At 48.2% G+C, this 25,844-nt stretch overlaps 2 protein-coding genes across 2 annotated transcripts in view; both read left to right on the top strand.

Moving 5' to 3' along the window:
• The first annotated feature begins 7 nt into the window (after positions 1 to 7).
• On the top strand, positions 8 to 22,790 carry DNTTIP1 (deoxynucleotidyltransferase terminal interacting protein 1). The gene is made up of 13 exons (XM_032419790.1): positions 8 to 164; positions 743 to 813; positions 1,473 to 1,569; positions 5,855 to 5,953; positions 12,403 to 12,471; positions 12,712 to 12,768; positions 13,024 to 13,082; positions 14,193 to 14,238; positions 16,296 to 16,354; positions 16,456 to 16,516; positions 20,696 to 20,767; positions 22,269 to 22,324; positions 22,435 to 22,790. The coding sequence occupies exons 1-13, from the start codon at positions 60 to 62 to the stop codon at positions 22,571 to 22,573; spliced, it is 990 nt and encodes a 329-aa protein (XP_032275681.1). The 5' UTR covers positions 8 to 59; the 3' UTR covers positions 22,574 to 22,790.
• An 885-nt stretch (positions 22,791 to 23,675) lies between these two features.
• UBE2C (ubiquitin conjugating enzyme E2 C) overlaps positions 23,676 to 25,844 on the top strand; it is a 4,117-nt gene continuing 1,948 nt past the window's right edge. Inside the window, exons 1-3 of the mRNA XM_032419882.1 lie at positions 23,676 to 23,816; positions 24,376 to 24,403; positions 25,176 to 25,262. Coding sequence (XP_032275773.1) covers positions 23,716 to 23,816; positions 24,376 to 24,403; positions 25,176 to 25,262 — 216 coding nt within the window. The 5' untranslated portion in view covers positions 23,676 to 23,715. The remainder of the gene's footprint in view (positions 23,817 to 24,375; positions 24,404 to 25,175; positions 25,263 to 25,844) is intronic.

Below are 25,844 nucleotides of genomic sequence, written 5' to 3'. Positions count from 1 at the left end.
ACGGGGCTACTTTCCGGCCGGTGGCAGAGTCGGGCTGAAGTTGTGAGGCCGGGGGAGCCATGGGGGCCACTGGCGACGCCGAGCAGCCGCGGGGACCCGGCGGGGCAGAGCGGGGCGGCCCCGAGCTGGGCGACGCGGGCGCAGCGGGGCAGCTGGTTCTCACGGTGAGGACGCCCCCGGGGAGGCCGGGGCTGGGCCTCGGCTCGGGCCGGCTGGGCCTCGGGCTCCCGGGACCCTGGCCCGCGGGCGAGAGAACGCGGCGGCTGGTGCTGCCCAGGGGGTTGGCGTTTTCGCGTCCGACGACCTGGATTCAAATTCTGGTGCCGCCCTCCTAGCTAGGTGACGTGAGCCAGTCCTGTCAACCCCTGAGCTCCAGTTTCCTCTTCTGTAAAATGGAGATGATGAGTGCCGCCTCATAAAGTTGTTATGGGGATGGGGTGTAAAGGCGAAGAAAGCGCCCAGCACACCACCTGCCCCAGAGTAGTCCCTCTGTAAACACTGGTTCCCTTCCTCCTGCCGTCCCAGAAAAGCTGGGGCTTGGGACTTTCGAGGCAGGAAACTTTACCTCAGTTCCTCCACCCCGGCAGGGCCTTGCAACCGCCGCCCTCCCGCCTATCCCAGGGTGGGAGAGGTGCTAAAAGTACCCGAGAAACAGGGGTGTCTACGTTTAACTTCATACTCACCCTCCACTCTACCCCAGTGTCAGGGCCCTCAGTGACATCTGTTCCGTTGGTCCCCACAGAACCCCTGGAACATAATGATAAAGCACCGGCAGGTGCAGCGAAGGGGCCGCCGCTCACAGATGACAACAAGGTAAGGCTGGTCCTGGGTATTTGCCTCCCAGGCATTGGCTTGGATGGCACCTTTGGGGTCCCCACTGCACAGAGCTGAAAAGAGATCATCAGCCATTAGAAAGAACACTGGACTAGGAAAGAGGAGAGTCAGCTTCTGTAACTTTGTGTGTGACCTTGGGTTGAATCATTGCCCCCTCTGGACTCATGTACAAAATGAGGAGGTATCATGGATTCAGCAGTGCCTGAGATCCCTAACGTTCACTGGGCTCTGTGGTTGAGGGCTCTAAAGAGGCAGAATAGCATGGAGGTTCAGAAAAAAGTGGGGCTAATAGTATATTTCTCAGTGAAGGGAGAGAGCACAAGATGGACCTACAGGATGCTGATATTTCTTGACCTGGGTCGTGATTAAGTGGATGTTCACTAAAACTATTTGTTAAAGTGTATAGACTTTGTATTTCATTAAACACTTTGAAAAGTAATACTCATTTCATAGGGTTATGAAAATGGAATAAAGCCATACACCTGTGTAGTTTGCACAGAACCTGGGCATGTAGCTTGTTTTCAGGTGAAGCTGTCTAATACTGTCATTAAAGGCGCCTGTGTCAATAATTGGCTGGGCAGACTAGGAAAGATATGTTTGGGTCATGGCCCTTGACTGTGTCTCCCTCCTGAATGCAGTTTCACAGATCCCGCCATCTCCATGGACCTCCTCCGAGCTGTCCTGCAGCCTAGCATCAATGAGGAGATCCAGACTGTCTTCAACAAGTACATGAAGGTGAGAGCGACAGAGACCCATGGGTGGGCCCTTCCTACATAACAATCCCCCTGGCTCTCTCTAGTACGCACAGATGTGTAAAGTCTTCCAATTAGGAACTCCTGAGAACTTTTACCCGCTGTCTTTGGGGGTAATTTAAATACCTCTTCTGCCAAGCTGTTATGAGGACAAAATAAGTTAAGCGTAATGTGCTCGGCACCATGTTTCAAATAAGTGTTTTTATTACTTGTTTAACAGTATCAACATTATTATTATTAAAAATTCCTTTCTAGGCCTCTAAGTAAACTTCTACATGACTCTACCTGATTGTCCCATAGATGCTTCAAACAGCATATTCAGAACTGAACTTTTTCTTCCTAAACCTCTTCCTCTTGTGTTTATTCATTCAAGAAGTATTTACTGAGCTCCCACCATAATAGCACTGTTCAAGGCACTGAGGATGTAATAGCGAATGAAATGAACAGTGTCCCTGCCCTCTTTAGACAGATACGTACTACATTAGGGAAGGCCGGAGAGAAGGGGGAGAGAGTGACCAGTGGGGAACAGTAGTGGTGTTTCATAGATTGTGTCCGGGAAAGCCACATGTGAGCAGAGACCTGAGTAAAGGGAGGGAAAAACAAGCTATGCGGACACATCAGGGGAAAGCAGTCCAGGCAGAGGGAACAAGGGCAAACGCCCTGAGGCAGGAGTGTGCTTGGCACATTCAAAGCAACAAAGTCTCCAGTGTGGATGGAGCAGACTGAGGAGGAGGAGGGTAATAGGAGAGGTAATCAGAGAGGAAATAGGGGCCCAATTCATGCAGAACCTTTGAGGCCAACTTTTAAGGATGTTGGGGTTTACTGAGTAAAATAGAGGCTCTTGGAGAGTTTTGAGCAGAGCACTTAATCTGAACATTTTTAAAGGGTCGCTCTGACTGATATGAAGAGAATCGTCTGCAGGAGGACTAGTTAGGAGGCTTGAGATGATAGTGGCTTGAGTGTTAGCAGTAAAGGTGTTGGGCAGGAGTGAGATTCCATGTGTATTTTAAAGGTAACAACGAGCTTTGCTGATGATTCAGATGTGCAGGGTAACAGAACAAGAGAAGTAAACTCATCAGTTATCTGCCCTGGGCAACTATAAAAACAAGCCACCGTTTTGCTATGAGGAAGACAGGAATGAGCAGGGGGAATCAGGAGCTCAGTTTGGGACATGTGAAGTTTGAATGTGACTACCATTCACTTAGAAACCGGAAACCAAGGACTCTGCCTTTCTTTCATCTTCCCCATCCAGTCAGAGTCCTGTACATTCCACTTCACAATCTGTCGTGCCCTTCTTCCTCGCCTCCGCCTTGGTTCAGGCCTTCATTTTCTCTTACCCAGGCTCCTCCTGTAATCCCCAACTGCCGCTCTTCTTCCCCTTTCGTCCCACTCTCCCTACAGATGCCAGTGACCTCTAAGGTGTAAACCTAAGGGTGTCAATCCCCTATTTGAAATCCCTCAGTGCGGGCGCCTGGGTGGCTCAGTTGGTTAAGCAACTGCCTTCGGCTCAGGTCATGATCCTGGAGACCCAGGATCGAGTCCCGCATCGGGTTCCCCGCTCAGCGGGGAATCTGCTTCTCCCTCTGACCCTCCCCCCTCTCATGTGCTCTCTCTCTCTCTCTCAAATAAATAAATAAAATCTTAAAAAAATAAAATAAAATAAAATAAAATCCCTCGGTGAACTCTTGGGTGGCTCAGTCAATTAGGTGTATGACTTCAGATCAGGTCATGATCTCCGGGTCCAGGGGTTGAGCCCTGTGTCAGGCTCCCTGCTCAGTGGGGGAGTCTGCTTCTCCCTCTGCCCCTTCCCACGGCTCGTGCGTGCACGCGTGCTCACTCACTCTCTCTCAAATAAGTGAATGAAGTCTTTTTAAAAAAAGAAAAAAAAATGGAAAGGCAAACATTTTTTCCTCAAGAAAATTTCTCTCCAGAAGCTCATACAATTTTGTATTTATCCCAGCAGCATTTGCGAATGCCTTATGCAGGACCAGATTTCATTCTTAGGTCCAGAATCCACTTACAGTCACCCCTGTATATTCATCACACTGCCTACCTCACAGGCTGGCTGTAAAGAATCCAGATTGTTTTAGCTAGCCTTCACTTAGCCAGTAATCAACATTGAACACCAGTATTAATCTCTAGTTCTTAGGGTTTTTGTTTTTGTTTTTTAAGATTTTATTGATTTATTTGAGAGAGAGAAAGAGAGAGAGAGAGCATGAGAGGGAGGAGGGGCAGAGGGAGAGGGAGAAGCAGACTCCCCGCTGAGCAGGGAGCCTGACGCAGCACTCGATCCTAGGAACCTGAGATCATGACCTGAGCCGAAGGCAGATGCTTAACCAACTGAGCCACTCAGGCACCCCAGGGATTTTGTTTTAAAGTGACTCATCTGACTATTCATTTAATTTGGCCTGAAGAATTCTCCTCTTCAACTCGTGAGGTTTCTAATCCACACCTTCTCGCTCTTCTCCTTGGTTGAACGTTAACAATATCAGGCATTTGGACTTGGCAAATATAAAATGAAAGTACAGGGCGCCTGGGTGGCTCAGTTGGTTAAGCGACTGCCTTCAGCTCAGGTCATGATCCTGGAGTCCCGGGATCGAGTCCCGCATCGGACTCCTTGCTCAGCGGGGAGTCTGCTTCTCCCTCTGATCCTCCCCCTTTCATGCTCTCTGTCTCCCATTCTCTCTCTCAGATAAATAAATAAAAAATCTTTAAAAATAAAATAAAATAAAATAAAATGAAAGTACATCCCCTTGGGGAGTGCCTGGCTGGCTCAGTCAGTACAGCATGCAATTCTTTTTTTTTTTTTTTTAGATTTATTTATCTATTTGAGAGAGAGAGAAAATGCAAGTGGGGGCAGGGGCAGAGGGAGAGAGAGAAGCAGGCTCCCCACTGAATGGGGTGCCTGATGTGGGACTCCATCTCACGACCCTGAGATCATGACCTGAGCTGAAATCAAGTGTTGGACACAACCAGCTAAGCCACCCAGGTTCCCCAAGCATGCAACTCTTAATCTCAGGGTCATGAGTTTAAGCCCCAGGTTGGGGAACGTGGAGCCTACTTAAAATTTAAAAAAAAAGAAGAAGAAAGAAAAGAAACAAAGTACGTCCCCATAGTTGTCTCCCACAGTGTATAGGTACCAGAATTTTTCTGTGTGACGCTGTCTTCTGGAGACACAACTTGGACTCTTATTATGAATGTGTTCCCAGTGCCTCCATTTGGGACCATCACCTGTCCTTCAGTGTTTTCAGGCTCTAACTGTCCCTCTTCCGCCATGGAGGAACCTTCTGCCTTCCCTTTCCCCAGCTGATTGGGACTGCTGGTGTCCTGGGGCCCTGGCCAGGACTCATGCCACCCATCCCACACGTTTCTTTCGGATTGAGCAAGTTCAGAATTCAGTGAGGACCTTCTACTCTCAGGATCTTTTCTGGTCTGCCCTGGGCTGTTCACTGAGGGCGCTGGCATTCTTTTTTCCTTCTACGGAAGTAATATAGGTATATTATAAAAATTGAGAGACTATAAATAAGCAAAAGAAGAAAGAAATCATCCATAGTGTCACCACTGTTAATTTAATATATATCCCTGTAGTTCTTTTGTCTTTCTCTGTTTGCTTGTTGCTGTTTTAAATAAATAGGCTCGGGCACCTGGGTGGCTCAGTCGGTTAAGCGTCTGCCTTCGGCTCAGGTCATGATCCCAGAGTCCCAGGATTAAGTCCCACATCGGGCTCCCTGCTTCTCCCTCTGACCCACCCTCTCTCGCACACTGTCTCTCTCGCTCTCTCTCAAATAAATAAAATCTAAAAAAATAATAAATAGGCTCATTCTATATCAAACTATTTGATACCTTGCTTCCTTCACTTAGCAATATATCATAAATGCCTTTTCATGTCAAAAACATACTCTCCTATACCATCCTTACTGTAATTTTTAATATTTGCATATTATTTCCTGGTATGGATATGCCATGATTTATTTAAACTATAATTAACATTTAGGTTATTCTTTGATTCTGTACTGTTTACACCTTAATGCTGTAATGGCCATCCTCTGGGCACCTCCATGATTGTTATCCTCCTTAAGACAGGATAGGGTGGGGAAGTACAGCTGGGATCTGACTCTAGATCTGTCTGATCTGAAAGCCACATTTATAATCACTTTTCCCTTCTGTATGAGAGGAAGATAAAAGCTTCTCTTTTATATTCAGTTTCCTTCAAGTTGTTGCAAATTAGCAGGTCTTCTGACCTTGTCCTCTGCTCTACTTCTCCCTAGTTCTTCCAGAAGGCAGCACTGAATGTCAGAGACAATGTCGGGGAAGAGGTGGACGCGGAGCAGCTGATCCAGGAGGCCTGTCGGAGCTGCCTGGAGCAGGTGAGACCCAAGCAGACAAGAGACGCACAGACGTAGGCCCAGGCTTAGTCCTCAGGGCTTTACTAAGAAGTGTGATCACTTCATTCGTGGTCCTTGGGGGGATGCCTGACAAGCCACTAGCCTCCAGAGAGGGCCTGGAGCTGTTGCTGACAGAAGGGAAGTGGCTTTTCTGTACCCTGTACTGGGATCGATGCTTTCACATGCATTAGCTCATTGACACCCCAAAAGGCATATTCTAATCCCTAGTTTCCAGATGAAGAAACTGCGGCTCAGAACAGGCAAGAATTAGAACAGCTGAGGACTCTCTCACCTCTGCAACTGGTGACTTCACTCTTCAAGTCACAGCCCCTTTTGGTACTGTGGGGCCTATCTGCCTTCCTGCCTCAAGGGGTGTGCTCAGCAGAAATGACATCAAGTCTAAAAATGTCTGTGTTCCCAAAATAGAAGTGAACCTGTTTGTGTGTGTCAGCTGTTCTTATTAATAGGAATTGTCAGCATCACCCAGATTCTGTGCTTAACTGTGAAACCACTAGCTGTGAGAGATGGAAATTTCTTCATACTCAGAGCCACAGAGGCTGGTTTGAACTTAGTCCTAGGAGGGTGATTCTCAGGAGATGAGAGAGTAATGTCTTCTGGGAGGTGGGCTGGCCAGCTGCTCAGGCACAGCCTCAGAAAAGAGCAAGACCAGGGCCTGAGCCTCAGCTTTGGAGAGGGCAGAACTCCATCCATTAGTGCACTGAAAGCTGATCTGCTTCCCATGGTCTTAATTTAAGCCAACCAAACTCCTAAGAGGCCAGTTCATTACTTCACTCTGCAACTGGAGTATGTTATAATCAGTTGTAACATCTGCTGATAATAAAACATGGCAGTTTGCTAATGTTCTTACAAGTTTGAACTGAATCAAGATTAAATTGGTAAACCTTCAGTCTCAGTTGCATCCCAGAATGCTTCCTTGAGTTTATTTACCTCTCCAGCTAATATATATTGTGCGCCATTTCTGTGCCAGGCCCCAGCTGCACTGTGCAAAATGGACACAGTCCTTACCCCCAGATCCCTGACATTACTCCAGTAATCATTCAATAGATCTGGAGTTACGAACTGTTCTAAGTGCTATGAGCATAGGAGGCAATGAAGAGAGTACACTAGAAGGTACAGAGCCCAGAGGCAAAAGGGAGCGGAGTACATCCAAGGGACAGAAAGAAGCCAGGGTTGCTGGTTTTCAGAGGGTGGAGAGAATGATACTTGGTGAGGTTGGAAAGGTAAGCAGAGGCCAAATCAAGCCAAATTACAGGTGTGGAGTTTTAAGCAGAAGAGTTGCCTACTGAGATTTGCATTTTGAGAGATCACTCTGGCTGCTATACGGAGATTGGTTTGGGAATCTGCCCTGGAGATTGGAAGGGAAATGCATGAAACTCTTCAGGAGTCCCCGGGAAAGATGAGATGAAAGTGAGCGGGGCATGATCTGTACTCCATGGATGGGTACACCTTTCCAGTCTCCTGAGTCCCCAACATCCACCTCGTGGAGTCCCTTTGCCGGTATCAGTGTGACTGGGAAGCTGGAATATGGAACAGATGGTGTATGATCAGAGCACAGGAATTGAGCACAGGAAGGTAGAAAGCCCAAAGTTCAGCTGGAAACCAGATGAATCGAGAAACTTCAAACAAGTCTTTGGACCTTTCTGTTCCTCAGTTTCCTTATCCCTAAAATTGGGAGCAAGAATCCACCACCAGTGGTTTGCTATGAGGATTAAATGAGAAAATTTATGCACACTACCAGTACCGCGTGGGTGCATACAACACAGAACATTCTAGATATCAAATACATGGGAGTTCTATTCATGATTATAGTACACAACTGCCTCACAACAGAGCCTGGCTTTCGGGTAGCCCAGGATACTTGAAGTTCTTTGGGGTCCCCTTGTCTGAACTGCACACAGAATTTCTTGTTGTGTGAAAAGATTCTTCACATTGGATGTGAGACAATTCGAGAAGGGTTTTTAGTTTGTTTGGGTTAAGACTTGATTTGTTTGCACTTCTGACACCACATTGACCATCTCAGTCGTGCTTCCTAATCTCCTTAGCTACCCCTTTCTGGTGATTTCCTAGGGAGAAATGGCTGACCTTATCTATAGCCCGTTGCCTTGCATTTTTTGTTTGCTTGATTTTGTTTGCATGGCAGTTGTTTTTGTTTGTTCATTTTATTTATGTGAGTAATACATATCCGTTAAGAAAAATTTGGCATGGTAGTTAAGAATGCAGGCTTTCTCTTGATTTGCACTGTCCAGATATGAGTCCTGGCTTTACCACTGACTAGCTGTGTGACTTGAGGCGAGTTACCTCACCTTACTAAATCTCAGTTTTCTCATCTGCGAAATGGGTGTAGAGGTGCTGCATCATAGGATTGTTGTGAGGATTAAATGTGCTAATACTCTTAAGGCTTTTAGATCAGTAACAAGGACTCAGTAAATGTTACCTACTGTGGGTTTGTATTAAAATTAGACTATAAATTATAAGGAAGAAAATTAAAATTTCTCATAGTCTCACTACCAGCAATAAGTTCTATTAACATTTTGATGCATTTTCTTCATTTTCCTATGTATGTTTTTACACATGTGCGTTCATTCACTGGGGCACTGGGAATGCAATGAAGAGCAAAAACAGACCACCCTGGAACCCATGGTCCCCTTCGGCGGCCACGCTATTTCTCTGTTCCCTTTTACAGCTCGACTTTGGGAAAGGGGGCTGTCGCTGGCTCCACTTTGTAACCTCCTGTTCATTCTTTTGCTCACTTTATTCAGTCCCCACCACTTCCCTGAAACCTCTCTTATATCAGGGTCCTCAGTACCTCCATGTTATCAAATCCTGTGGACCCTAACTGTCCTCAGTTTACCCAGCTTCTTGGTGGCATTTATCACAGGGTCATTTCATGTTTCTTGGAACACTCCTTTCTCGGTTCCAGTGCTTTGACTTTGCGTCCACTCCTCTTCAGCCTCCTGGACCAGCTTGCCTTCTCTTCTGTGGTTCACTCTCATTCTAGCTGATTTCCTCCAGTCCTGTGGCTTTGAAAACAACTTAACTGCTGTTGATTCCCAGATGTGTATCTCAGCCCTGAGCTGCTTCACTCTTGCCTTCTTTCGATCCATTCTCACAGCAGCCAGACCCATCTTTTTAAAGATGAACCAGATTGTGTCACTCTCCTCTTTAAAACCCAGGGACTTCCCACTGCAGGCAGAATAAAACCCTGATGCCTTAACGTGACCCACAGAGCCCTACCTGGACTGGCTCCTGCCTGTTTCTTTAACTTCATCTCATCCCACCACCCCCTCACTGGCTATCTTCTAGCTGTACTGGAATCCTTTCTCCAGTACACCAAGCTCAGCGTCTTTGCACTTGCTGTTCTCGCTGCCCAGCATGCTCTATCCTTAACTCTTTATATAGCTGCCTCCTTTTCTTCAGATTGAGCTCAAATATTGCCTCATCAGAGAGGCCTTCCCTGGCCACTCCATCTAAAGTAGTCCTCCTAGGGAAACCTGGGTGGCTCGTCGGTTAAGCATCTGCCTTTGGCTCAGGTCATGATCTCAGAGTCCTGAGATGGAGCCTGCTCAGCGGGGAGTCTGCTTCTCCCTCTCCCTTTGCCCCTTCCCTCCCCCCTCCATGCTCTCGCTCTCTCTCGCTCTCTCTCTCTCTCGCTCTCTCTCTCAAATAAATAAAATCTTTTTTAAAATAAAGTAGGGGGCGCCTGGGTGGCTCAGTTGGTTAGGCGACTGCCTTCGGCTCGGGTCGTGATCCTGGAGTCCCTGGATCGAGTCCCGCATCCGGCTCCCTGCTCGGCGGGGAGTCTGCTTCTCCCTCTGACCCTCCCCCCTCTCATGTACTCATTCTCTCTCTCTCAAATAAATAAATAAAATCTTTAAAATAAAGTAGGGACACCTGGGTGGCTCAGTTGGTTAAGTGTCTGCTCAGGTCATGATTATTTCAGCTTATTTCAGCTCAGGTCATGATCCCGGGGTCCTGGGATTGAGCCCCACATCAGTCTCCCTGCTCGGCACGGAGCCTGCTGCTCCCCCTGCTTGTGTGCTCCCTCTCTCTCTCTGTCTGACAAATAAAATCTTTTTAAAAATAAAGTAGCCCAGGGGCGCCTGGGTGGCTCAGTCGTTAAGCGGCTGCCTTCGGCTCAGGTCATGATCCCAGAGTCCTGGGATCGAGCCCCGCATCCGACTCCCTGCTCGGCGGGAAGCCTCCTTCTCCCTCTCCCACTCTCCCTGCTTGTGTTCCCTCTCTCACTGTGTCTTTCTCTGTCAAATAAATAAATAAAATCTTTAAAAAATAAAATTAAAATTTAAAAAAATAAAGTAGCCCCCCATCTCACTCCTTTCCCCACCTCCAGTTAATCTCCATCACCTTACTTGTTGATTTCTACCACTTATTTCAATCTGAAATTATTAATAGTTCATGACTTTATTTTCTGTCTCCCTTTCCACCCCCACCTCTGCTAAAAGCTTGAGCTTTACAAGAGTTGAGGCCTGACCTTGTTCACTGCAGTATGCCCTGCCCTAGGATATGACTCTTAATATGTGGACACTGAGTGTGTGCTGAATGTTGCAGGCGTGAATGAAGGAGGAAATGAACAAATGGCAAACGAACAAACAGGGTTCCTGCTCTCCTAAAACCTACAGCCTGGTTAGGCAGACCGGTATGAATTACAGTACCACAAAACGTGCGCATAATTCCACGCAGAGACTTGTGCGCTCTTCACTGCAATGTTTGGAGGAGGTTTAGGAGTCTAATATTGGACTTAGCAATTGGGACCTCTACACATAGACACCAGGCAGACTGTTGTATAAATCTGGAGCTCAAAGGAGAGGCCACAGCTGAAGAGAAAAAATCATAGAGTCAACATTGTGTGTCAGCTGTACTCAGATTCTTAAAAATTACAGTGTCATCAGTTTATAGATGTTAACTGAAGCTGTGAGCATGATGAGAGCAGATAGAATACCAAATGGAAGAAGACAGAATGAACCACACTGAGGAAGATGAGCCAGCAAAGAAGGCTAAGAGAGAGTGGCCAGACAAGTAGGAGGAAAACCAGGGAAGTGTGGCCATAGGAGCCAGTGGGAGAGAGTTTCCAGAAGAGGGGAGTGCTCAGGCCCATCGAATGCTGCTCATGGGAACACAACTCTCACATAGCCTACAGGGCCCTGCCTACCTTGCCACACTCCTCATTCACGCCTCTCTCCTCTGCCCATTATTTGCCAGGCTGTCTTTTTCTTCAAACAAGCCAAGTCTGTTCCCACTTTGGGGCTCTTGGACTCCCTGCTGCTGACACGCTTCTCCTCAGCTCTTCCGATAGCTGGCTCCTTCTCCGCAGCCCAGCCCAGCCCAGAAGGCTGCCTTCTCAGCACAGCCTCCCCTGACCGCCTACTTAAAGCAGCCCTCCCCTCTGCTAATTCTCTGTCACATCTGCCTGGGGTTTTTTTCCTCCACACCATTTATCATGATCTGAAATTACCTTGTTTGTTTATTTGCTTATTATCCAGGTTGCCCGCGGAGTATAGCTCCACGAGAGCAGGGACTGTGCATGTGCCATTTACTGCTGTGTCCCCAGCCACTTCTGGACTAGGGGCTCAGTATTTATTAAATGAAAAGCAGCAGCTTTTGAGGAATATGTATTATATTAATGCATTTAGTTAGGAAAAATAATATATAGTATATATTTACATGGAAAAAAGTAATGAAGAATTTGCATTGAAATATTAACAGTAGTCTGTGGATACAGAGATTTCAGGTTTGGTGTGGGGGTTTTTTGCAGTTTCATCTTTAATTTTTCAGCAATGATCATTAATTATAGTTGACCCTTGAAAAAGGTAGGGGTGAGGGGCGCCGACTTCCTGCAGTGGAAAATACACATATAAACTTTTTTTTTTTTAAGTAATCTCTGCACCCAGTATGGGGCTCGAACTCACGACCCCAAGATCAAGAGTCACATGCTGTACCAGCTGAGCCAGCCAGGCACCCCAATATATACTTTGACTCCAAAAACTAACAGCTTATGTTGACCAGAAACCTTACCAGTAACATCAACAGTTGATTAACACATATTTTGTATGTTATATGTTTTTTAGATTGTATTCTTACAATAAAATAGAGAAAAGAAAATGTTACTAAGAAAATCATAAGGAAGAGAAAATACATTTGTAGTACTGTACTGTTTTCATCAAAAAAAAAAAAAAAAAAAACTGTGTTAAGTGGGCCCGTGCGATTCAAACCCATGTTGTTCAAGGGTCAACTGTACTTAAGTTTAAAAAAAAAAAAAAATAGATATCTATGCATATGCATATCTCGGAGTGCCTTTGTACTGGCCATGAAAACATTTCAACCCAGTTTGGAGTTTTAACCCAGCAGTTACCCACCAAAATTGTGACTGTTAACACTTGATCTTTTCCCTTCAGGCTAAACTACTGTTTTCAGATGGAGAAAAAGTAATACCCAGATTGACCCATGAGCTTCCAGGGATAAAGGTCAGAATCACTGGGTCTGGGGTGTTGCCAGGGGAGACCGATGAGGCTGGGAGGCAGGTGAACTCTGTGGGCCCGGGGAGCTTCCACATGCTACCCATTCGTAGGACCAGGTGCAAATGAGGCCCGGCCCGGGGAGGGGCCGGATGGTAGAGTCCAGGGCTCTGTCTTCCGCAGCCCCTGGGGACCTGCCGATCCCAGGCACTGGCTCTCCACTGACCCCTCCCTTCCATTTTCCTCCAGCGTGGCCGACAGACAGAAGAAGAATGTGCCCATCGAGGAAGCCCCGTTCCCAAAAAGGTAACTCATCTCCTTGTTTTCTGGCTGGGAAAAGGCCCTGTAATTCCAGAAGGTAGAGGGCTTCCTCCATGCACCGTGGGGCCTTTCTAGCATGAGAGGCAGGCCCCCTGGAGATTGTTAACTCTCCCTGTTCACTCTCAAGCCTCATTTGGTCTCTTTGGAAAACCATCTCCACCAAGTGACCCTGGACCTGCCAGTGGCATGGGGTGGGGCTTCCCACGTGGTCAGGCCTCTGACAGCTGTTCTTTCTGGCAGAGGAAGGGACGGCCTCCTGGACACATGCTGTCAAATGATCGGGCAGCCGCCGGCATGGTGTGAGTAGGGGCCAGCAGTGCAGGGAGAGCAGGGAGGGGGTGGGCCTGGAGGGAAAGAGGCCAGAGCTCCTCACCTGCCGAAATCAGATCCAGCTGTTTAAGTCACCGTGGAGGAGGGTTAGTCTAGTTTGAGGGGTGGGGAAAGAAGGCAGCAGGGAGGACACTATTTTATCCTGCTTTTGCCCTGGAACTGTTCAGCCCAGCTTCATTAAATACCAGAGCTGTTTTTATTGTTAGTACACACTGAATGCTCATAACATGCTGTAACTGCTCTAAATATCTTATATGCTTTACCTTCTAATCCTTACAGCCGCCCTCTAGTGAAGGTATAGTTAATTTTGTAAATCAGGAGACAGACTCAGAGGGGCGCCTGGGTGGCTCAGTCAGTTAAGCATCTGCCTTCAGCTCAGGTCATGATCCCAGGGTCCTGGGATCGAGCCCCGTGTTGGGCTCTCCGCTCAGCGGGGAGCCTGCTTCTCCCTCTGCCTGCTTGTGCACTCTCTCTCTCTCTCTCTCTGTCTGACAAGTAAATAAAACATTTCTTAAAAAAAAAAAAAAAAGGAAACAGGCTCAGAGAATTTTTGTCCAAGGTCAACCAGCTAATAATGAGCACAGTTGTACTGCAAAGGTTTTTGAAGCAACAGAATCTTTTCTTCAAATAAAACTCTACGTGGAAGTCTAATCGAGAAAGCCACACCGGTTTGGTTGGGAGCCGCAGGGACAGTCTGAAACCACTGGCTTAGGAGACGGAGCAGTAAGGTCGTCACACCATGGCTTGCCCCCCCGCCCCGTACCTGCCCCCCCCACCCCCGAAGCAGCTCTGCGGCTCACAAACACAGGACGGAGGGCAGCTGCTGTTGTTCCCTCCTTTTCACAGAGAAGGAAACGACATCTCAGAGAGCTTCCTGGACCTGCCCATGTGGCTAGGTAACCTCAGAGTCAGTCCTAGAATGGCGTTTGCCTTTGTACGTCCTCCAGTGGCTTACCAGGAGGAAAGACCGCCAGGGCCAAAGCGAGAGTGTGTGAGGAACTCCCACCACCACAGCAGGCTCTGTTCCAGTCCTAGGCCTCACCTCAGGGAAGTCACCTTTCTTCTTTCCTTCCAATCAGATGGAAACCAAAATCCTGTGAACCAATTCGCCGAGAAGGCCCCAAGGTATGATTATGTGAGCATGGGAATGACCGCCGACCGCCATCTCCGGGAGACCCACCGTGAGGGAAGAGGCTGAGGGATGTGCCACACGCCATTCCAGAGCCACCCCCCACCTGTTCTCCAACCCCCACCCTGCACCAGCACCCCCACTGGCCTCCCAGAAGGACCTTAAACAGGGATTGGAACTAGGGGTGCTTAATATAGGACAGGTCCTGCCCGAAATCTTTTGTATGTTATCTCATTTGATCTTTATGACAATCTTATGAGATAGATTCTGTTACTGTTCTGTGGTGTAGCATATTAAGTGTAGTTATCGTATACACTTAATAACCTTGAACTTATAGTAAGGCTCAGAGACCTGCCCAGAGTCACATAGCTGCTAAATGGTCAAGCCAAGTCTCAAAGCCAAGGTCCATTGCCACCAGACACTATGCTCTTAACCATTAGCCTCTGTTGCCTCCAGAACAGTTGTTTGGAAGCTCTTTTAGCAATAGAATCCTTTCTTCAAATAAAATCACGAGTGGAAGCCCAGTAAAGTAGGTGAAGGCTCCACTGGCCTGGTGGAGGCTCTGTCCAGTAGAAAGCTTCCGCCGCCTGTGGTACTGGCCGTCTCGGCTCTCACACTGGTGGCCGTGCCTTTCATCTTAAACTCTGCTCCCTTCGAGCCAGTAATCCTGCATTTCCCTGATGTTTCTGTAACTCTCCAGACATCCTTTCTCTCATGAGTTCCTCTTCCTCAGCAGTGACCCATATACATGGGCGTCCCTCAGAATTGTCTCGCTGGCCCACTCCTGCCTGTAAAATTTCTGTGAATGCTCTCAATCATTCACTCTTAGGATTTCAGGGACCAGTGTATGGTGAAGTCGCCATACCTTTGTCCCTCATGTCTCTTTTCTGGTGTAGAATTTATGTCTCCTACCGTCTGCTAGATCTCCCTGCCTGGAATTTCTGTAGCATTTCAAACTCAGCCTATCCAAAATTGCAGTCAGAATCTTTCCTCGTAGACCTTCTTTGACATTCTCTGCTTTAGTCATCTTTCCCTCTTCCCGTCTATATCCACTCGAGTCCTGGCTGATCCCGCCTCCCACATTGCTCACAGCTCCTCTTCCCTCCTTGTCATCCTTACTGCCGTCTGAGCTCAGAGCCTCATCTTCTCTCAGAAATGCTTTAGTACAGGGGCGCCTGGGTGGCTCAGCCGTTAAGCGTCTGCCTTCGGCTCAGGTCATGATCCCAGGGTCCTGGGATCGAGCCCTGCATCGGGCTCTCTGCTCAGTGGGAAGCCTGCTTCTCCCTCTCCACTCCCCCTGCTTGTGTTCCTTCTCTCGCTGTATCTCTCTGTCAAGTAAATAAAATCTTTAAAAAAAAAAAAAAAAAGAAAGAAATGCTTTAGTACAGCAACCTCTAAACTGCTCCCAGCCTATAGTCTTGCCATTTCGAATCCATTAGCCATGTGTGGGCGAGTGAGCTGTCTTTAAAGCAAATCTGGCTCTCCCTATTTAGAGACCTCAGTGACTCCGCATGACCTACAGAATAAAGTGCAGACCCCTAAAAGCAGGCCCAGGCCTCTAGCCCCTGTCTGCCTCTCCAACCTCCTCTGTTGCCACTCCCTAATCCGTGCTCTCTCCTTTTAGCTACACGGAATCGCTCGTGGTCTCTCCAGCCTGCCAAGCCGGCTCTCACTTCCTCTCATTTATACTGTACTGCCCTTTCTTCCTCCCCGCTGCCCTTCCAGAATTAACCTGAGAATTACCTCTGCAAGGGAGCCTTCCTGTTGCCCTCCCCCATGGCATCCCTCTCACCTGGCATCTGTATCCCTGTCTGTCTCATGCTGGTATAATTATCTATACATAATTTCTGTGGCCCCCAGAAAGCAGAGACTGTATCTTACTCATCTCTTTATCCCCAATATCTAGCCCAGCATATTGTCAGTACTTGGTTTCTTGAATCAGCTGTTTGGAATAGTGGACAAGGATGGTGGTAGGAGAAGGCAGGAGAAGAGTATTTCCATCCTGCCCACCAGGTAAACCTCACCCTCACCAGCCTCTCTCTCTTTTGCATAGTGGGACCCAGCCCGGCTGAATGAATCTACCACGTTTGTGCTGGGATCTCGAGCCAACAAGTAAGTTCCAGAGCTTTGGCACTGAGGGAGGGGACAACTTGGGGGCCTACCCCTAGGACTGCAGCTGCTGGATTCCTTACCACCCCTCTGTTCCTTTTCAGGGCCCTGGGAATGGGGGGCACCAGAGGAAGAATCTACATCAAGCACCCGCACCTCTTTAAGGTAGGTGAGTGCTGCGAGTCAGGCAGGCCGTTGCAGTGTGTGCGGTGGGAGCTCTGGATGGCACAGAGAAGCTTGGAACAAACACTGATCTGGGAGTCAGGACTTCTGTGTTCTAGTTACCCCTCTGCCCTTAACCTTTACCTTTTGTAATTTACTGAACATTCTGCCCCTCAATAACAACTGCTTTCCTTGTGTGCTTATTGCGGACCAAACCGGGTTTCAGGTGCTGCACTTTATCTCAGGGAGCTATCCTTTAAAACAGAGATGGCTCTCATTGTTTTACAAATTAAAACATAGGGGCGCCTGGGTGGCTCAGTCGTTAAGACGTCTGCCTTCAGCTCAGGTCATGATCCCAGGGTCCTGGGATCGAGCCCCACATTGGGCTCCCTGCTCAACAGGAAGCCTGCTTCTCCCTCTCCCACTCCCCCTGCCTGTGTTCCCTCTCTCGCTGTGTCTCTCTCTGTCAAATAAATTTAAAAAAATAAAAAATAAATTAAAACATAAAAAAAACAAAAACAGGGGTAAAGAAAGGCTAAGTGACTTGCCCAAAGTTACTCAGCCAATAAGTGATGAGTAGGATTCCAGTCTGGGTCTGTCTTCAGCAAAGCCTGAGCTCTTCCCCATTACCTTATTCAATTGTCTATAAAATAAAGAGGTTGGAGCAAGGCAGCAGTTCTATCGCTTTTCAAAGAGAGGTACTTAAGTCTCTACTATTTAAGAAAATAATGGGAGGGCATGATATCAGTCACCCTCTTAAATGAATTTGTGTTTCTTCAGTCACAAAAGTATCCAAATATATTAGAAAATAGCGCATGTGTGTTCAAGATGTGTTATTGCACCCATCCGTAAGGCTTGGGGTCCCAGAATTACAGCTCTGTCTACTACATTCTGTGCAAGTTCAGGTTCTTTGAAGGGTGGACCTGCTTCTTCTTTTTAAGTCTTACATCCTGAGATCCTCAGCACCTAGACAGTGTGGCCTACTTGCTACTTCATTTTCCTTTCAGTGTCTTCACTCCTGCTGTTCCCTCTGATGACCTTCCCCCTACCCCCCGGCTTATATCTCTGCCTGACACTTCTGTAAGATCCACCTCTTCCAAAACCCTTCATGCATCATCCCCCAAGTGTATGTGCTCTGGAACTTCCTTGGAACTCCAGTAGCACAATGGTTAAGAGTATGGTTTTAGTCCTGGTTCCGCTACTTAGTAACCATGTGACCTTGGGCAAGTGGCTTCACATTTTTCTTTTTCTTTCTTTCTTTCTTTCTTTCTTTCTTTCTTTTTTCTTTCTCTTTTCTTTCCTTTCCTTTTCTTTCTTTTCTTTCTTTTCTTTTCTTTCTTTCTTTCTTTTCTTTCTTTTCTTTCTTAATTCAGTTTAGTTAACATATAGTATATTATTAGTTACAGAGGTAGGATTTAGTGATTCATCAGTTACATATAACACCCAGTGCTCATTCCATCAACTGCCCTCCTTAATGCCCCATCATCCAGTTACCTTACCCCCCCACCTCCCCTCCAGCAGCCCTTAGTTTGTTTCCTAGAGTTAAGAGTCTCTTATGGTTTGCCTTCTTCTCTGTTTTTATCTTATTTTATTTTTCCTTCCCATTTCTGAGCCTGTTTTGCTTTCTACAAAAAGAGAATGATACAGTCCAACCTTATAGGATTGGTAGAATTAGGGGAGAGTGCAGCAAAGCTCCCAGCGCACTGCCTGGCACATAGCAAGGGCTCCGTGAATGTTCGATATTACCAGCACATATTCCCAATTCTTCAATATGCCGTTTGCAATAAACTGCCGACCCACACTCATTACCAGTGGGAACGATCTCGCACTATAATCTTTCCAGTCTAAGAAGTGGAGGGAAAATATTTTTGTTGTTTTAATTCTCTGTTCGTGACGATAGGCATCTTTTCACTCATTTAGCATCCATTTGTATTTCTTCTGTAAACTGCCTCTTGTATCTTTTGTCCATTTTTCTGTCTTCCTAAAGGCATTCAAATTTTTCTTTTCCTTTTTAACTTTTTTTTTTATTATAGAAATAATATATAAAACCCATTCTTATTGTAAAAAGACTCAGTATGCAGAAGCTAATAGGGAACAAAACACAAAGTTCCCTTCATCCTTGACTCCGAGTCTCCTCCCCTCGAGGCCACCACTGCCAGCATGGCAGCATTCTCCAGGCCTCCCTGTGCACACACATGGGTGTGGGTGTGTGTATGGCCTTCAGTGATATTTTATGTTATTGACTATACATGTCAATAGCAATAATACATCTATAACTACATATTGTTCTCTGATTTTATTTTTTTCACCCCAAAATTCATTCGTTCATTGAACACATATTTGTTGAGTGCTAAGCATTCTCAAAGTGCTAGAGATACAGCAGTGAACAAAATGGACACACAAAACTCCTTGCCTTCACAGAGCTAAAATTCTAATGCATGGCCAGGTATGGCCTGTGGGCCAAATCCAACCAGGAGCCTGTTTTTGTCCGACTCGAGTTTTTTATATTTTTAAAGGGTGATTTAAAAAAGTAAAAATGGGGGTGCCTGGCTGGCTCAATCAGTGGAGTGTGTGACTCTTGATCTCGGGGTTATAAGTTCGAGGCCCACGTTGGGTGTAGAGGTTACTTAAAAATAAAATTTGTAAAAACAATTAAAAAAATAAAAATGAAGGATATGCGACAAAGATGTATGTGGCCAGCAAAGCCTAAAATATTTACTAGCTGGCCCTTTACAGAAAAAGTGAGCTGACCACTATAAATCTGTGGATGATATCTTAAAGATTTGTCCATGTTATTAAGTCTCCCTCATTTTGTTTCTTTTTTTTTTTTTTTTTAAGATTTATTTATTTATTTATTTGACAGAGAGAGACACAGTGAGAGAGGGAATACAAGCAGGGGGAGTGGGAGAGTTTGGAGAAGCAGGCTTCCCGCCGAGCAGGGAGCCCGATGCGGGGCTCGATCCCAGGACCCTGGGATCATGACCTGAGCCGAAGGCAGACGCTTAATGACTGAGCCACTCAGGCACCCCCCTCATTTTATTTCTAACAGCTGTGTAGAATTCATAAAATGGCTATTCCATAATTTATTTCATTATCCCCCTATTAGTGGATATTTACGTTTTTCCAACAGTTTTGCTATTACAAACAGTGCTAGCCCAAACATCCCTTGTGTACATGTGTGGGTGATTCTGCAGGATACATCCCTGGAAGTGGGATTGAAATTGGGTTAGAAAATGCATACTCTTATTAAATTTTTTTATTAATATTTCTATTACTTGGGAAGTGAAATATTTACACGCAAAGGGTAGTATACCATACAGATTTCTCAGCTTTGTCTCTATTTCAACTGTCCTGCCTATTTTATAAAATCTACCTTTATTGAGCACTTTGTGTCAGATACTGTCTTTACCACTTTTTATGCACTATCTCATTTATCCTTAACAAGCTTCTAAGTATTGATACTGTTTGTTTCAGAGATGAAGAAACTGAGTCTCAAGGATTATTACTGCCCAGGTTGACACCATCTACTAAGAGGCAGGAACCAGAATTTTTTTTTTTTAAGATTTTATTTATTTATTTGACAGAGAGACAGCGAGAGAGGGAACACAAAGGGTGTGGGAGAGGGAGAAGTAGGCTTCCCGCTGAGCAGGGAGCCTGATGCGGGGCTCGATCCCAGGACACTGGGATCACGACCTGAGCCGAAGGCAGACGCTCAACGACTGAGCCACCCAGGCGCCCCAGAACCAGAATGTAAACCTAATCCCAAAACCAAGTTCTTAACCACGGTGCTATTCTGCTCCCCCCAGAGCATGACCTGTTCTGATTTTTGTTTCGGAAAATATGGTCACCATAACAGTTCGTATGTGTGGTAAACTACCTCAGGTCATTTTTCGAAAAAGAGTAGAGCTCTAGAATAATAGTCACCAGTCTGACCAGTTGCCAGAGTGCTGTGCTTTGAGAAAGGAAGGGGTAGGAAGTGTGCTAAACCTCTGGGATTTGGGTCCCATCCCCTGGCCTCCTGGGCTCAGCTCCGCTTGCTGTGAAGAGGTTGGCAAGCCCTCTGCATTCACCAGGCTGGGACGAGGTCTTGGTGAGGGATGCTCAGGGGCTGAGAGATGCTCTGAAACCAAATGAGAAAAGTTCCTCCCACTAGGCTAACGTCTGTGACTTCATCCCTTCCAGTATGCAGCCGACCCCCAGGACAAGCACTGGCTGGCCGAGCAGCATCACATGCGGGCAACAGGGGGGAAGATGGTAAGCACTGTTCACACATGCCCAGCCAGAGACCCACCCAGCCCAGGGGCCAAGGGTCCGGCTATTGGTGGCACTTCCCTCCATGTCTGAGACTCTCAAAGCCTGATGAATGTGGAAAGGGAGACTTGCCAGGGTAGAGGGGGCCCATTCCTTCCCACTGAAGACCAGACTTAATCCCTGGATTCCCTTCCCACACACCACTCCCTCACTCCTTCCTTCACCATCCTTATTCAGATTATATTAGCTGTGCATAAGAATGGCAGGTGCACGGCACACGTAACACTGCTTTTCCCTCATGTGCCCATTGACAGATGGCTCTCACGGATCACCACCTCTTCCACCAGACACAGCTGTAGGATCTCCCCAACACAGTGCTCCAGGCAGCACCTCCTGTCAGTAGGAGTTAGCACATGCAGTGAAACCTGTTTGCCACGCCTAGCAGCCCCTTCCGGAATCACCTCTGCTTAAAGAGTTCTTAGCTCATCAAGCAACGACCTTGGGAAAACCATCGTTGCATGTGTTCTGAAACTAGCAGGGCTTTGTCCATCACCTGCGGACTCAGTCCCACCGCGGGGACTGCTCCTGTGAGAATTCAGTGGCCTTGCAAACCAGTATACCATCTCTCTTCTGGCAAGGAAACTATCTTCTATTTTACTACTCTACTTATTCCTACACCCTGTTTAAGATTTGAGGGAACTTACCACATACATAAAATGCAACATAATGTAAATAAGAAATAGATGGGAAGAGGAAAGACAGGATCTAACATTAAGCCATGAACAAGACTAGCTTTGAAAGGAGTGTTTTTTTTAATAGCTGACCTGGGAAACTAGCACACTTCCAAGGGTTTTTGCAAATTCAGTGCTAGGCCCTTCTCAGGGACATCTCATTGGTTACAGAGTTCACAGTGCTCATAAGATGACAGATTACTCAGGGGACACACACAGATTACTCCTGACCCTAAGACTAGAAAGAACTGTCTCCCCCAGAAGACTTTCCCATGTGATGAATGACATCCCCTGTGTGGTAAGCACACGAGAGGGCTCTCTCCCCCTGCAGACCATGGCATTGTGCCACAGCCGAGCTGCAGGCCCCTGGTAGGGGACAGCAGTGCAGCTTCTCACGTTTGCCCTTCTGCCACGAAGTTCAAACCCAGATCATCTCAGTTCCTAGAGTTAACATTACAGCTTCCTCCTCCTGATTCCCTGTTTCCATGTGTGTTTTGCTAGCTCTCTTGCGATTTCATTTTAAGCACCCAGAGTCCTTTTTTAAAAGAGGAGGAGGCTGTAAGTCACCCATCTCCACTCCCTAACCCATAAAGTTTCTATTTGAGTGAAAGGTTGTCTCATGGAGCTACTTTCCAGTCTCTCCCTACTCGCTCTCCTAAACTGTAAATTATGCCCCTCTCCCTTCCAGCCCTTACATTAAGTACATGTTTAATAGTATTGTTGAGTTGAAATGAATCAGAGACAGTGACCACTCTCCTTTGCTCCTGCCCCAGGCCTACCTCCTCATCGAGGAGGACATCCGGGACCTCGCAGCCAGTGATGACTACAGGTAAAACCAGTCATCTGTCCCCTGCCCCCCCACACACACAGTGGCCCCTTGGGGTGAACCTGGGCCTGCACCCTCCTTGCTTCAACTCTCCTCCTCAACGTCTGTTCCAGAGGATGTCTGGACCTGAAGTTGGAGGAGCTGAAATCCTTTGTGCTACCCTCCTGGATGGTCGAGAAGATGCGAAAGTACATGGAGACACTACGGACAGAGAACGAGCATCGTGCTGTTGAAGCACCTCCACAGACCTGACCGAAGCCAAGTCCCCTGGCTACACTTGGCAGCCCTCCTCCAAGGCCCTGTCACCCACTGAGGCCACTGCTGGGACTGCTCCTGGATGGATCTCAGCGGCATTAAGCTGTGCCTGGGCTAGTCTGTAGTGACTCACTACAGAGCACCCCCAGACTGGCACGTGGTTCTGTATTTGTAAAGTTATCGGGTTAAGCAATTAAACAGTTTGTAATAAACACAGTGAGCTAGCTGTGCGGTCTGTTGTAGGGGCTGACAAAATACCAAAGGATCTAGACGTGGGTGTAGGAAAAAAGGACCGGGTACCCCTCCCCCATCGCAGGTCGGACCCAGTAAGGTCCCACTGCCCCGTGCATTATCTGCTTTATGAGACAAAGCTGGGAACACCGTGTACCCTGCGAACCTTCCCTGTTTCTTACGTCTTCATCCCCTAAGGTACAGAAGTGGCAGGACGTGTTGGCTGGCACCATGGGGGTTGAGGACAGACCAGAAGAAAAGTGCGGAGAGGCTTTTATTACCCCCGTCTTACAGGTGAAAATACTAAATGCCGTGTCCGAGGTCACACAGCAAACCGCTGGAGAGGCAGCTGTAGGAGCCTGTTTGTTTCCAACAGTCTCCTGCTCTGGCCATCATACCCCTCCCATGAAGTCCCTACAGAGGTGTCCGGGACATTAAAATATGTGGAGGAGCAGGGGTTCCGGGTTCAGGGAAGGGTACCGACGTCGCCAGACCGGAGACGTGCCCTTCCCCTGGGAATAGGAACCCGGCTGCTCGCTCTGGTAGCCAGGCCTGGGACCCGAAAGGGCTCACCCCACGTGGACTTTTTCTCGGCCCTTTAATGGTCGGCGTTTCCCAAAGGCCACCAATCCGCTGCAGATTCGTTAGTTAATGACAGTCTCTTCTGCCAATCGCCCTTCAGAAGCCCGTTTCCGCCGCCCAATACTGGTGCGCTGGGGGGTGGGTCTAGCAGTTGCGCGGTGACACAGCGCTCTGGCGCGTCCCATTGGCTGGATCAAACCCAAGCGAGCCGCTGATTGGCCGGTGCCTCCGGAGGGTTACAATTCAAACGCGGGCGGGCGGGCCGTCGGCCCTGCAGTTGCCCCAGTGCTCTCCGAGTTCCTGTCTCCCTCCCTGCGCCGCCCGGGATGGCCTCCCAGAACCGCGACCCAGCTGCCGCCAGCGTCGCCGCCGCCCGCAAAGGAGCCGAGCCCAGCGGGGGCGCCGCCCGGGGCCCCGTGGGCAAGAGGTGAGGAGTGTGGAGTAACATTGGCCGGGCCCGGCACGCCCTGGGCCTTGGGGTCCAGAGCTCGGACTTCCGGGCCCCCACCTCCTCCTGGAGTGGGTAGATGTGCGGGAGCAGGAGGGCACGCCGGGAGCTCGGGCTGCCCTTAGAGGGCCCCCCCGAAGGAGGACAGAAGGGGGAGGCACGCCGCCATGATCCTCCGCGGGTGAGCCAAGGTGAAAGTGTGCCTGGGACCCTCGGTGGCTCGGCGAGATAGGGAGGGGGAGTGGGGACGGAAGCGGGGAGAAACTGGGATCCGGCCCAGGGAGAGAGACGTCTGAGAAGCCGAGGGCCTTAAGCACAAGGCAGAACCGTCCTGCCGGAGCCTGGAATTAGGAAGGGTGAGGACTCACTGGGACTCTCCGGTGGAAATGGGAGTGAGTGTGTCCCAGCTGAGTCTGGCCTCAGGGTAGGGGAAGCCTCCATGACAGCTCCCCCAGGGGCTCTGGGGTGAGGGCGGAAGCGCGGTGTGGAGCCCTGGCCCATCCAGACTCCCGGGTGACTCCCAACGCTTATGTTGCAGGCTACAGCAGGAGCTGATGACCCTCATGGTGAGTGACTACCTGCCCAGACCCCCAGGCCAACTGATCCACCCTCCACCTCCCCACTCACTTATCGGTAGCCTCCTTTCCTACATCGGGCTCTTTGCTAGACACAGCACGGGATAAAAAGATGAGTCAGCTTTCCTCTCTTCTGGGAAGAAGCTAATAGACCCCACCTACACCTTTCTTTCCAGCGGTGTCTACTCCAGATCCCTCCCCCCACCCCCACCACTACCGTGAAGTTCCCTCTAAAGTACAGTTCCCTGAAGCCATGCAAGGCCTTCTCTCTCTGCTGCCTGGCCCTGCCGCCCTGCCCTGAGATTTAACCACACCCAACTCTCCCCTTACTATTCCTAGGGAAGACGCCTGTCATACTTTTCAAGTAATTTTTCCTAGATGACCTTGTCTACTTTAACCCTGACTATCCAACTCAAATCCGTCAGTGCCGATATTCCCTATCTCCCTAGTCTGTGAATGAATAGTCTTGAGGCTTTGTATGTAACCAGCACTAACCAGCATGCCGAACTGAATTCCCAGCATCCAACAAGATTGGGGGCACAGAGCTGCTTTCTGTTTCTCTGCATAACCCTTCCCTCCTTAACACAGCCCAGTGCTCCTCCCCAAAGGGGCAGGTTCAGCCCCAAGAATTGAATCACTTCCTCAAAAAAGCCCATCAGTTTGATCCAAGTTTTGGATCAAAATCTGATGAGCTTAAAGGGATTTCACCCACTGACCCCCAAAAGTGTACTGTGCAGCCCAGCAGATGTTGTTTCTTCCCCAGATGTCTGGTGACAAAGGCATCTCTGCCTTCCCTGAATCCGACAACCTTTTCAAATGGGTGGGGACCATCCATGGGGCAGCAGGCACAGTAAGTGCAGGGTGAGGTAGGTGAGTGTGACTTTGCGGGGTCTGGGGGCGGGGCTGGGGTGAAAACCAAGTGCAGGTCGGCAAGCTTCGAGCCTGGTTCGACACGTGCCTGTCCTGTTCTGGTGCTCTGAGCCCGGGGCCCTTGTCTCTCCCTCTGTCCAGGAAGACGTTGGTTGAAAGCAGGGCTCTCCATCTCAGATGCCTATAGGGGCCCGAACAGAAAGAAGGATGGAGGGTACGTGAGGACTTTGGCCAGTGGGAGGGCACCAGTCTCAAGATGGCAGCTTCCCATTGCTGCAGATCTGGTTAAAGATGAGTCAGAAATCCAGGGGCGCCTGGCTGGCGCAGTCAGTGAACGCGCGACTCTTGATCTCAGGGTTAAATGTTCAAGCCCCATGTTGGGTATAGAGATTACTTAAAAACAAAACCTTTTTTTTTTTTTTTTTTTTTTAAAGATTTTATTTATTTATTTGAGAGAGAGAGAATGAGAGACAGAGAGCATGAGAGGGAGGAGGGTCAGAGGGAGAAGCAGACTCCCTGCCGAGCAGGGAGCCCAATGCGGGACTTGATCCTGGGACTCCAG

Source organism: Phoca vitulina, unplaced genomic scaffold (assembly GCF_004348235.1).
Source record: "Phoca vitulina isolate PV1807 unplaced genomic scaffold, GSC_HSeal_1.0 scaffold22, whole genome shotgun sequence".
NCBI lineage: Eukaryota > Metazoa > Chordata > Mammalia > Carnivora > Phocidae > Phoca > Phoca vitulina.
The sequence above is the reverse complement of the archived record's forward strand: the minus strand, read 5'-3'. Positions and strand labels throughout refer to the sequence as shown.

What these genes read in the sequence shown, in the direction of transcription:
- DNTTIP1 (XM_032419790.1), top strand. Translation starts at nt 60, where the DNA reads ATGGGGGCCACTGGCGACGCCGAGCAGCCGCGGGGACCCGGCGGGGCA. An exon ending in TCTTCAACAAGTACATGAAG is followed by an intron (nt 1,570 to 5,854) that starts GTGAGAGCGACA and finishes ACTTCTCCCTAG; the next exon opens with TTCTTCCAGAAGGCAGCACT. An exon ending in GGGCAACAGGGGGGAAGATG is followed by an intron (nt 20,768 to 22,268) that starts GTAAGCACTGTT and finishes CTCCTGCCCCAG; the next exon opens with GCCTACCTCCTCATCGAGGA.